The following is a 13,660-nucleotide window of genomic DNA, read 5'->3' on the forward strand; positions in this document are numbered from 1 at the left end:
TAGTTAAAAAGGAAGTCATGTGGATTTGGAACAACGACAGGGACTAGTGATTGTCACTTTAAAGAATGGAGAACATTTAGTATTTAGATGTTGAGTAGTTTATTTATGGAATGTCTACAGAAATATAATATAATATAATATAATATAATATAATATAATATAATATAATATAATATACTATACTATACTATACTATACTATACAATAATGTTTTTATTATTGTTTTTTAGCAGTTCTGCTCTCTCAATAGATCTCTCAACAAACAAGTTTTGATGCTTCAGAAAACATAGTTGAGTAAGGCTTAGAATTGAGTTAAGGTTGCAAAATGTTTGTGGTAATAGTTGACATCTGTCGTCAAGAGTCATGTGGATTTGGAGCAACCACTATACTGTACTGTACTGTACTAAACTGCACTATACTATACTATACTATACTATACTATACTATACTATACTATACTATACTATACTATTTTTATTATTGTTTTTTTAGCAGTTCTGCTCTCTCAATAGATCTCTCAACAAATAAACAAGTTTTGATGCTTCAGAAAATATAGTTGAGTAAGTCTTAGAATTGAGTTAAGGTTGCAAATTGTTTGCGGTGCTATAGTAGTTAAAAAGGAAGTTATGTGGATTTGGAACAACGACAGGGACTAGTGATTGTCACTTTAAAGAATGGAGAACATTTAGTATTTAGATGTTGAGTAGTTTATTTATGGAATGTCTACAGAAATATAATATAATATAATATAATATAATATAATATAATATAATATAATATAATATAGAATAATATAATATAATATAATATAATATAATATAATATAATATAATATAATATAATATAATATATCTCTCTCTCGATACATTGTGAAATTTCCATTTAAACTGCCATGAACATATCTACTAAACCGATTGATTACTATTTGTGTTCAGTTTTGTACATCCACAAGTCTTCTGAAAGAGATTTTTGTTTTGCTAGGTTATGACGTTCTGGAGGCTTTTAAATCCTTTGTTACACAAAAATGAAGCGTTCAGCTGTGTTCAAGGTTATTCTGAATGGCTGTCTATTTCTAGTTTCTTGTGTCTTGATGTCAAGCATTATTCTGGAGGTGGTAGAAGAGTACGGGGACATTTGCTTTCATAATATACCTGACTAAATACTGCAAACTTGTCTGCTAATCTTTGATGTAGGAAATGCTCACAGTATATGTCCATAATTCAGCAGTAGCATTATTAATAGACTGAATCGCCTTAATACACAAGGTACAAATCAGTTATACTTAATTTACTCAGGGCGACACTGAACTCTTATGAGAATTTTAAAGGTCATCATTTTAAATGTTTTGTAATTGAAGATATTCACTTGATATACACTTGTCCAAGTATGTAAATGTCAAGTTTTTAAGGTGTTAATAGGTTTAAATAGATTTCCAGTTTTGGCAAGGGCACTGAAAATCATACTTGAGTCAAATAGATTTAATTGGCAAAACAATGTAGTGCAAGTAGGGTAAAAGTATCTTTTCCAAGTAAGTATGACAAAGTAGTGAGTATTACACTGTGAAGATTATTCCACCTTATTCACTGCAGATTTAGAATTTAGCTTTGCATCACAAGTAAAGTTATTTGGCATTCATGCACTATAAATTTAAAATGTGAGAATTTAACATGAGAACACTTTATAATGTTATTATATACTAACTATAATAAGCTGACAGAAAGTAAGATCAATTTACAAGCAAAATCCGTGTCATTTAAATATCTATAAAAAGGGGGCGCAAATCTAGCCATGGCGATATGTTAACACTTATTATGCACTTTAAACCCTGACTAGTAAATAATCTAAAAATCCTGCAATTGGCGCTGCAAACTGATAGATTACATGCAATCTGTGCATGCATTTGTAAACGTAACATTCTGTAGAGCATTTAGTTACTGTTTAATTCATTCATTCATTTTCTTTTCAGCTTAGTCCCTTTATTAACCCGGGGTCGCCACAGCAGAATGAACCGCCAACTTATCCAGCACGTTTTACACAGCGAATGCAACCCATCTCTGGGAAACATCCATACGCACTCATTCACACTCATACACTACGGACAATTTAGCCTACCCAATTCACCTGTACCGCATGTCTTTGGACTGTGGGGGAAACCGGAGCACCCGAAGTAAACCCACGCGAAAGCAGGGAGAACATGCAAACTCCACACAAATTTTTTGTTTGTCGACTTTACCTGCAGTTTGGCACTTTCGCTTTCATTCGGGTTTTACATTTCATGCATGCCCCCTGTGACAAACGAGATATTGCATGCAACTATGAACTGCTGGAAGAGTGTTGTTTTAGTGGAAGTTCATACCGCATGCTGAATGGAAGGAAAAAAAAACCTCCGCACCCAGAAATGCCAACTGACCCAGCCGAGGCTTGAACCAGCGACCTTCTTGCTGTGAGGCGACAGCACTACCCACTGCGCCACTGGGTCGCCCTAACATTGGTCTCATATTCTGGGGAGTAATGACTGCAGGTTGTAGAAAATGGTGCAGTAAAAGTGCAGGGACAGTGCTACAAATATACTTTGCTAAGTAGTTTTAAAAAGTCTATACTTTTACCAAAGTACATTTTCTGAGGGAAAAACTACTCATAATTTGAGTATTTCATTACTTTACACCAGTGCTATCCACCTAGGCTGTTACACGTTAGTTATTTTGCAGAAGCACTGACTGTTAATGATTTATTCTCCATTGGAGATGGGATCGAGGGATGTTATTATAAGTCAGACTCACTGCTCATAAATCTAGCATGCATAAGCCAGACTATTCCTCTCCAATATGAAGACTCCTCAAGCACTTGACTGATCTTAAACTGGCTGATGTGTTGTATGAGCATCACATCGAAACTAATAAATCATTAGATACAGTATCTGCTTTTCCTGTTAAGTGCATATTTAGACTGTGTTTGGATAGGCCTGTTAATGCATTTGCAAGCCTAGAAATACGAATAATATGAGGGCTAATAGTGTTCACTACTTGGTTATTGCAGCAAACTTTACAGCCATCACAGTTATATATTATGTTATACTTCTAGCATGCGTGCACGTTCAACAGGGATGATTTTATGAGCACCTCTGTTGCTCGTGCGTGTCTCGATAGCAGGATCTCTCCCCTTGTTCATTAAATGACCGCTGCTTCCTGTATGCTTTGAGTGGCCCATGCATAAAGATCAGGGGAGCTCATTCACAGCCTAATGCCATGTATTTATTTTAATCCATTTGCTTCAAAAGATGCCATGTGCAAAGACACAAGGCAGATGCATGTGATGGCTAATGAAATTCGAATGGGATGGCGTGATGTGCCTGAAATCCACCTTATAAGGGCTCTGTGTGACTGACCATTGGCTCTTTTTATGCAACATAAAGCAGGTGTTTTCAAACTGGGGCCTCAGGGGAGTCATAGGAGGTCTTAGTATGGTAAGCTACGTTTTTAATCAATAAATTATGTTAAATAATTCATAAAAATACTTCAGATAAAATAATATAATATTTTTTACATCAGTAAGTTTAATAATATGATGCATATTAGAATTGGAAAGCAAATAGGAATGAATACAAATGATTACATTTCTGGGTATGCAAAATGCTTTTAACAAACAACACAAATTAGATTCAAATGATTAATAAAAATGTGTAAATAAATGAATTAACGGTAGTGTAATTGGTTAAAATCAATAATATAACTAAACAGAAATCAGATTTTACACATTATAAATTGGGTATTTGTACAAGAAAGGAAAATTGGGCTCCCTCACACATTCTTCTTTTTAATTATTATTTTACTTTAATAAATATTTAGGATTTTACAGTAATTCTCATTCCAAAGCAGCTTGACAAAAGGTGCACATCATTACATTACAGTCAAAATCAGAAAGGTTAAAGAGTTGTGTATAATGTAGGGTGGGCAGTATATAAACATACAGTAGTTAACCTGCAGTTATACAGTATATTGTGTCCTTCCATATAGTGGCGCTCTGTGTGTATAATACACTGCAATTTCATTGACGTGTATTGTGTTTTATTAAAAATTATATCTAGTAGACATCTAAAAGACATTTAGTAGATATGTAAAAGATCAAAAACCCCTGTGATTAAGAATGCTACGTCACAGCTGAGTTGTATGTTTGATTTCTTTGTAATTGGGTCAAAAACGGAGTCAAAAAACCTGCAAAATTTTAATTCATCTTTATTTCTACAGGTATAGCGCTTTTTACAAAGTAGATGGTGTCAAAACAGCTGAACATCGGAGTCCTAGTAAATTGAGTGTCAGTCCAGTTTTCAGAGTTGAAGTTCAGATCAGTGTGGTTTAATTTTCACTGCTGAAAGTCCAAACACTGAAGAGCAAATCCATCAATGCGCAGCTCCACAAGTCCCACTTTCTACTATCCTTCAATCCACTATGTTCACCCGTTTTATTGAAATTTGAAGTAAAGCATAATGAAAACATTTAACATGATAGCTTATTTATTTAAGCATTTTTTTATGTGCATGAAGATATTTGCATGTAATAAACTTTGTATCAAGCTCTTCATGAATATGACTTTTAGATACAATGCTACTACATTTGAGTCTTAGTATGTGCTAGAAACACACGCTCATGCTGTACGTGAATGCATTGAGAGACTGGTTTAATATAAAACCCCCAAAATTTGAATTAATCTATTTTGAATATTTCCATCCTTTAATCCATTAACTTAAAATGCAGTATAATACAATTTAACTTGATCACATATATATTTGTTTTACTATGCACACAGCAGTACTTGCTTTCAGTAAACTTTCTGTGTTTCTAAAATGAGATGTTTTGTTTTTTCTGGGCTGGATTGCAAAAGACTACTGTAAATGTACATTCATATCCTTTTATTGCATATCAATATCTGTTTTTGCCTTATTTGATAAATATTTTTCATGATCAGTCATTAGCTTAGCATCTTTGTTTAAATGCACTCTTCAATACTCTATATAAATATGACTTTTTGATACCATGCTACTACATTTGAATCTTAATATGTGCTAAAAACACTAGCTCATGCTGTATGTGTATTCTTTAATAGACTGATTAAATTGAATAACCCTGAAATACTAATTAATCTGTTTATTTAAAAAAATTCTGCTATCTTTAAATCCACCAGTGATCACTTATATATTTATATATTCTATTGTGCACATGGCGATCCTTGCATTCAGTAAACATTCTGTGTTTCCAAAATCTGATGTTCTTTTCTGGGCTGGACTGCAAAGGATTTGACCATGATTACATTCACAAAACATTTGTTTTTTACCAATGTATTTTATCAATCATTAGCTTAGCATGTTAAAATGCAGATTAGCATCATTGTAACATTAAAGTGCACTCTTCAAACTCTTCATGAATATGACTTTTAGATACGATGTTACTACATGTGAGTCTTAGTATGTGTTAGAAACACACGCTCATGCTGTCCGTGTATCGACTTCAGACTGGACACACAAATGAAATGGCCCCTCCTGTTCCGGCGGTCACCATGGCGGCACGTCGAGCCCAAGGAGTCTGCAAACACTACGTTTGACAGCTGATGCTCTCCAGACAAGCATGATTCACAGTATTTATATTATTTTTGCTTGACCTGCCTATGAGAGCCATACCAGCAGAACCGTTTTCTGATCACAATCTCAAGCCAGAGTGGAGGAAACAGTGGAGATATGTAAATATACTGAGACTTAATGAAGCACGACTGTGTCTGGCGATGTTGAGAAACGCTCCATCAGTGTCACAATATATGGGGTATTGTGGATATTTACAAGTCTCTACAATGCCTGTATGGCGTCTTCCACTTTTACTAGACTGCACTGATGAGACCAGAGTGTCACACCGTATACATTATCTAATCTGTTTGTTTTGTCTTTTGCGGGTACTCTCCGCTTCCCTTTAATTACCGTGTAAATACTGCGCTTTATTGTATTATGATTGGTTTATCTGTCTCCTTTTGCGCTGCGCTGTACTGAACACGGTTATCACCAACCCTGTCCTGCAGCAATAAAGCATATTGATTCATGTGTTGATGTGACAATGGTTGATTGAATTTATAAATATAATTTTTAGGGGCAAGTAATGTAATAAATTTTCCTTAAATGGCTCTGTTCCAGAATCTATGTTGTAGCCTACTTTTTACAAGCTATTTAGGCAGCTAACTTTAGTGGCATCATTGAAATGCACATAGACCGCTTTGTGCACTGTGCAAATAAGCGCAATTGTATTTCCTGAAAGGTTATTTTGATTGCATTTGAGCTGTTTTTTACTTTTTAAGTGTATGTATAATGATAGGGTTATGGCTGTGAAGACTATATAATGGATTTAGTTTATAATCAGTGTTTTTTCTGTGCCATGAAACATATTGCTTTGAATTTTCCACTGAGGTCCTTACTGCAGTTCTCTGTAAAGGATGCATGTAATGATGTGTTTCAATTTGGCTAAAAAGGGGTGTCTTGGACCTGTCATGCTAGTCAATATATTTCTGTCACGAACTCTCTCAGGATTTAGTATGGTAAGGAACAGTTATATGGCAATGTTGATGTATTTGGTCTTGGCTGTATAGAAACCCAACCATAACTGTAAATTATTCCCAAAATCAGATGGGAATAATAGTTGGATAACAATCATGCACAGTAGAAGTGCATAAACCTAACCGTAAACTTAACATAAACTGTAAACGTTTGGCTTAATTCTGATTGGCTGACTGGAATGTTGTTCTAGGATCAACGTACAGTAGATGTTAATCTAGGAACATGGGTCTTAAAATGACAATAATATTATTTATAGTAATAAATTTTGTTACATTGTTGATTATCATGACAGGCCTAGTCTTAGATGCTGCTTTTCTGAACAGACTTTGCATCAGGGAGCGCCTGTGATGCCCTAAAATGTTGCTTGTGCTATAGATATTTGGCAGGGGAGTGAGGAATCTAGTTGTCTGTTCTGTGCTCAGGGTACAGTATGTTTACACAACTGAGGTTTTGGAAGCGTTTTGTGCTCTGACAAGCGTTGTCAAAATGACTTCAGTATGCCAGGCCTGTAGTCAGTGACTGCACTGCCTGTGCACATACGGCCCTGTAGTCTGACCTTTCTCTTTTAGTTGTCAATTACTTTCCAATGCCTATAGACTGGACATCACTGCTTTTACAAAGTCATGTTTCTTTTGGTAACATCGAGGCAATGTTTAACCACAAAAAAGGTTTCAGGTTTCAACATATTTAATTTGTGCCATTCCATATGGATTAAAAGCACTATTTTCCTCATAACTCTAACCAAGCAATACTCCATAATGACAACATGAAAGAAGATTGATAGAATTCTTAGTAGAGCTGTGCGATTAATCGAAATCGTATCACAAGCGTTGTGATTAGCTAATCCCAAGAGGCTGCGATATGAAATATATATATAGAACATATAATTTCCCCCACCCAGAGCAAATGTGTGACCTGTCGTCTGTGTGTGACAGTCTTACTAGCCAATTGAGTGAGCAAACTTTCGTTTTCCCCGTTCTAAATTGCGCAACCGAACTATGCGGAAAGCCCACAATAAAACAAACAAACAAACAGGAAAGTGTGGACAAGTGGGATGATGGCATCTGCCGCTTGAAGCATTAACAGATGAATTAATATCAAAGAAAAACAGCATGTCGGTAAATGGGAATATTTTGCTTTCAAAGTCACAGACACCAAACACAAACAGGTCATTTGTAATAGCTGTCGCAGAAGCACGAGGACATACAACAACAAGCGCCTAAAAAACCACCACAGGCGGCTATACGAGGAGTGTCTTGCTGAAAAGTCAACTAATATTATTGCCTGTGACACTCAATATAGTAGCTAGCAACAGCAATGTACACTTTCAGAGTTGTTTGCAGTTGTTACACCATATAAAAAAACATTACAAAGACACCAGGAGATAACTAACGCCATAACTCACTACTGTTTGCTCAAGTGAAAAATTAGTAATTCATTTCTGAATATTTATAAACAAATTTGAATAAAAGTTGGAGTAAGTTAATATCTTTTCAGTTCCTTTAACTAACACTCACTGCATTTTAGCAGTGAGAAGCTACGATACAGGATATTGAGCTGAAGCTACAAAATCAAGTCGAAATCGCAATATATTTATAAAAAATACGCAATTAGATATTGTCCCCAAATCGTACAGCCCTAATTCTTAGCACATTTATATACAGTCAAGTCCAAAATGATTCACACCCCTGGCATAACTCTGACTTAAAGTTGCTTTTGTTCAACAAGCAAGTTTGTTTTTTGACCAGAAATGACACAGGCTTCTCCCAAAAGACAATAAGACGATTTACAAAAGGCATCCTTGTGGGAAAATATATATATACGTTTCCCACTTTTATTTACATTTGAATAAAAACTTTAAGTCAGAATTTGCCAGGGGTATGAATCATTTCAGGCTTGACTGTTTCCAAAAAAATTCTAATGGTTTTAAAACATTTTCATGTACGTTTCTTTTACAGATGTGTACACATTTATTACCATGAATTTATTTGAAAATGTTCCAAAACCTCACATTTCATTTGTGTTTGTGTGTTTCACGTGTGTTTTAACATTTGAAGCTCATACTGCAAAGTTATTTTGAGAAAAATGTTTGAAAATATGAATCTAGGATGGTTTTAGACTGCCATTACAGGGATATTTGTATGTACAGGTATTATTCGGTAACCTCCACAATTTCCCTTTCAGAACGGCAGCTGTGCAGCTCCATGGCCAACTCCAGCATCCTGCCATCTGCTGTGACGGGCATCAGTAAGGAACTAGCCGACCTGCGCCACCTCATCCAGTTTCCAGAGGAAATCGCCACCATCCTGACAGAACAGGAGCAGCAGCTGTACCGCCGCGTCTTCCCGCTCGACTACCTCAGCTTTCTCACCCGAGACCTGGGCAGCCCAGAGTGCCACAAACGCCACCCGCACCTAAAAGCCTCCCTGTCGGCCCCCATCATGCCCACTCAGAACGACAACCACAACACAGTTGAAGACCTCGTCACAAGATTTAACGAGGTGAGTTTTCAGAAAGAGACATGGGCCGGTGTAAGATTCTGACGCTATGATAACCTTGGATAAAAGTATCACGTTTCACAGTACCACGGTACTGTAATTGCTTTGTGATTTATCTTCTTTTTAAATGTCTGGGTAAAAAAATACTTTTTTTCCCCTTTTAACACAAAATATATTTTATTTTAAGAAACATTTAAAATATTTTAGAACAGTAAACATGTCAGGTAGTGGTGTAATAGATCACAAATCTCACGCTTTGGATCCCACTACAGTTTTTGAGTTAAGGATCGGGCCATTTTTCCGATCAGCAAAAAAGGGAGGAGACAAATCCCAGTTGCACTTCATTTATACGAAAATATTAGTGCAAAAACCATTGCTTTAACAAACAGAACTTAGAACCTGTAATTTTAATAAAAATAAAAATCAAGAAAGAGCCAGCTGAAAAAAAAAGGAAAATATTAAATATGAAAAATGATCTTTGCTGCTGTTGTTGATAATGCTAAATATAGAAATCTAACATCTTGTACAACAAATCATATTTATTTTCAATTACTGATTCAACAAGTCACACATAAAACTTCATGTTTCATTATACGAGAATCATTTTTGAAAACTTATTCAGTGACATAATTTTGATGGTTGTTTGTCGCCACCCATTGGTTGCAGAATGTAATTGCTACAACATTCACCAGCGTCAAGTTCCATTAAATGGTGATTTTAATCTTTACCATAAACATCAGTGTTTATATCTGAACTATAAACTGTTCTCCCAATACTTCTGTGTTATTTGTTTGTAACTAACAGAAAAAGTGTAAAAACTGAATCTCTCTCGATCAAACGCAGATTTGAATGCAGCGCTTTGAAGGATTAATAAACATGCAAATCATTCTCATTTATTATTCATGCTGCGCGGATTTGAATTAAGATCAGGATCTTTTAATGTTTAATTGTGCAGTTTAAACTGAATGAATTAATGCAGGATAAACAGTGACAGAAAACAACTTTAATTAATAACCTAAGAAAGCATTTAGGTCCCACCACAACTTCTTCCGTCATCATTACCAATTTTACAGGAAAGCCAAAATGCTTTCATACACGTGATTTGTATGACGCGGGAGGCGATCTCTCTGCAATTGTTATAAATATTGGATAAACCTACAAGTTTAAAAAATGTATTAATCCGCGGGTCACGTGCATTCCAAACTGTTGGTTGTGGGTTGTAACTGTGATCCGTTACACCCCTAATGTGAGGCTAAATAATTTAAATAAATCATTGACTTGTGCTATGTTCAATAATTTCAAAAACACAGATTTCTTTACAACTTGAAAAGGCATGTTTGAATATAAAGTAAGCTGTACTGTTGGTGCAGTTTGTGTTGGTGTATAAGCAATTTGTTTTTCAGATGTTTCCTGAATCCTGGACTGGCTAGTAGCTTTCAGCCCAATCCCAATTCTATTTTTGTACCCCTACCCCTTCCCCTTCCCCTTGGCCCTTAAAAACGAGTGGTAAGGGGAAGGGCTTCAAAATTTACCCGTAAGAGTTGGGACAGCACTACAGCACGTGCACACGTCATCATATGTCATCGCGATCTCCTGCTTTATGTGAGATCAGACGATCATGACTGCTGTAGTCATTCCAGTTGTGTTATTTTTTTGGTATTTATCTTCAGGAAATCACTGAAGACATATATTATGTTATCATAACGATCTAATATGGCAATTAGATCGTAACAGTACTGTGTATTTACACAGTGGCCATATTCATTAATGTAAACACACCAAAAACAACATTAACATTATAGCAGACACTGTAAAAAGCTCATTCCCAGCCACTAGACAGTACTGACAGGGTATTCGAGTGTCAGAACGCTGTGGGACTGCTGTACAGGAATTATTATTAGGGATTATAGATGGTGAAATTTAGCAGTTTTTATTTTAGCGTTTTTTTTTTTAAAGCATGACGGTAAAACACGAACGCGGTTATGAATATATTAAAACATATGCTTGTTTGTTGTAAAAATTCGTAATAATGACAAAGAATACTAATTTGTGGATCTCCTGACTTCTGGGTGCAGCTGTGGCTGGTGTATTCTGGGAGATTTTCGTACCCTTTGGTTTCGAGTGTGGTCCTGAAAAATCTTTGTTAGAAGGGGTATCTACCCCTTGCCCTTAGCCCTATGCCTTTAAGCTAGAGAACTTAGATACCCCTACCCCTTGGAGGGAGCGCGCAAAACGAGGGGTAAGGGAAAGGGCTAAGGGGTAGAATTGGGATTGGGCCTTAATCTGGAGGATTCTTTACTGATGGAGATACTGTTGCCCTAAAAAACTAAATAGAATAGCAAAAAAACAAACAGAAAACCTACATATACCTTAGGACTTTTCCAAACCGCGTTAAACCTTGAAACCGGTTATCGTCCCATGCCTATTCAGTAATAAAGCAGATTCATACCAAATCAAACAGAAGGGAGGCAGAAAGATTTAGTTGCTTGCTGAAGTACATTTGTCATTGTTGCAGGAAGGCTTATAGTTGTCACCACAAGTGTCCGTTCCATCACCTGTTTTACTTGGATCTTCTCACTTTCACAGTGTGTTCTGTACCTACTTACCAAAACAGAGGTGACTTTATAGCAGGCGTCTTAAATATTTAATGCTAAGAGCGCCAGAGGAAAACAGAGTTTTGAAGTGGGCTTTGGAGAAGGTGGAGTGATGTCATTTTCAAAGTGCACGCTTGCCTTTAAAATCAGCTGGTTTTGATTTCGAGGATCAAAAATGGACTTAAAAATGCATCTTTGACATGTTTGGCTGAACTCTACAAGTATTAAGATGTGAAAACATCACATTTCAAAGCTGGTTATGTTTCGTGTGAGAGCACAAATTAAAGGGGTTATGTCTACAAATAACACGTGAAATAAAGGTTTGCAGATGCTCACAGTCAATGCTAGTTATGTAAGACTCGCATCTAAGGAAAGTGACCTTCACATTTTGGCAGCTTTGAAATCAGCTCTGAGGACTCATCTTTCATAGCTGAATGCAGATCCCTGAAAGAGTCTATTCCAGTGTGCTTAACCTTCAGTCTCCCAGTTGATTAGAAGAAATGTTGCTGGTTAGAGGGAGTTCACTAGTTCACAGGCATTGATGAGAAGTGATGTAATACCACAACGTAAAGGGAATGGATCACATAAGACTTTAGAGCTTTAATCCTAATGTCCTTTGTGGACACGTCACAGATCTTTCCTTTTAGATAAATTTGGTTCGATCTTCCTGTGCACTCATTCATGCCCCAGCAATGTGTTATTATTTACATGTAGGTTATATTGTAATCAAGATTCGGTGGTTAGCACTGTGGCCTCACAGCAATAGGCTCTCTGGTTCGAGTCTCAGCTGGGTCAGTTGGCATTTCTGTGTGGAGTTTGCATGCTCATGATTGACCCAGCTGGTCCACATTGGCTAATCATGATCCTCCAATCAAAGGATCCCAAGTCACTATATATATCCTCATTTCCTCTCTACAACTATCTTCGTCTGGAAGAACCCCCCCCTTCTTCCACCTTTATCCTGAATGGGCGGCACGGTGGCCCAGTGACTAGCACTGTTGCCTCACAGCAAGAATACCAATGGCGTTGGTTCTTCACTGGGCCATCTGACGTTCCTGTGCGGAGTTTGCATGTTCTCCCCGTGTCCGCGTGGGTTTCCCCCGGGTTCCCTGGTTTCCTCCCACCATCCAAATGTGCTCTATATTATAGATAAAATAAGCCTAGATCTTTTTTTCTAATGTCTTACTCTCAGGAAGTTCACCTTGGCCTCAGCAGCGGGGGAGTTTCAGATCGACCTGAGCTCAGTCTCCCCTCGCCTCGTGAAAGGAGGGAGCCCTGGGCTCGAGGATACCTTAAGCTCAGGGCTCTCTCCCGGGACAGCACGCCAAACAAGCTATGTATAAATCGTGAGCTAAGTGTGAACTCTTGAACTTTTTTGATCACCAGCCACTGTGGCTAGTAGATTTCCAACATTACTAGCCGCTTGCCATTTTCACTAGCCACACTTTTGTTTGGAAAATGTACTATATATTAAGAAAATTTGACTTTTGACATGCTAAAACTACTTGATTTAGATGCTGTGTTATGTCCACATGCCGCCTCATTCATTTCACTTTTTGTGTGTGTTGTGTATGAGCTTGCGTACTGTGCATGAGCAAATGGGTTGTGTCGCATTCCAATTAGTTTTTCTTTCACATGACACTTTTTTAGGGCTCAAAATTAAGGATTTACCAAATTTATCTCTGACCACACCAAAAAGAAATGATTATTTTTTAGCCACACATTTTAAATTTGTCAAAACAAGCAAAATATAGCTGTATACATGCACTTTTTATTCAACAAAACTTTCCTTTTTTAAAAATTGGACATTCAAAAAGATCTATTGTCATGTAACTAAAATATGCACAGTAATCTGTCCTGGCTAAAGGCCCCAGATCAGCAGTTAACTACACGTAAATGGAGAGTTAATCTCATATTAAAGCGATGTTATTATAAAGGATGGTAATTAACCTATATTTAAACTTTTAACAAAATAAAAA

General features: G+C 36.6%; 1 protein-coding gene across 9 annotated transcripts in view; it reads left to right on the top strand.

Moving 5' to 3' along the window:
• Nucleotides 1-13,660, top strand: part of plce1 (phospholipase C, epsilon 1) — a 158,402-nt gene that overhangs the window by 78,490 nt on the left and 66,252 nt on the right. For all 9 annotated transcript variants that reach the window (XM_056469436.1, XM_056469437.1, XM_056469441.1 and 6 more), the window contains one exon: nt 8,774-9,090. In XM_056469436.1, coding sequence (XP_056325411.1) covers nt 8,774-9,090 — 317 coding nt within the window. The remainder of the gene's footprint in view (nt 1-8,773; nt 9,091-13,660) is intronic.

The sequence above is a fragment of the Danio aesculapii genome, chromosome 12 (genome assembly GCF_903798145.1).
Source record: "Danio aesculapii chromosome 12, fDanAes4.1, whole genome shotgun sequence".
In the NCBI taxonomy this organism is placed as follows: Eukaryota; Metazoa; Chordata; class Actinopteri; order Cypriniformes; family Danionidae; genus Danio; species Danio aesculapii.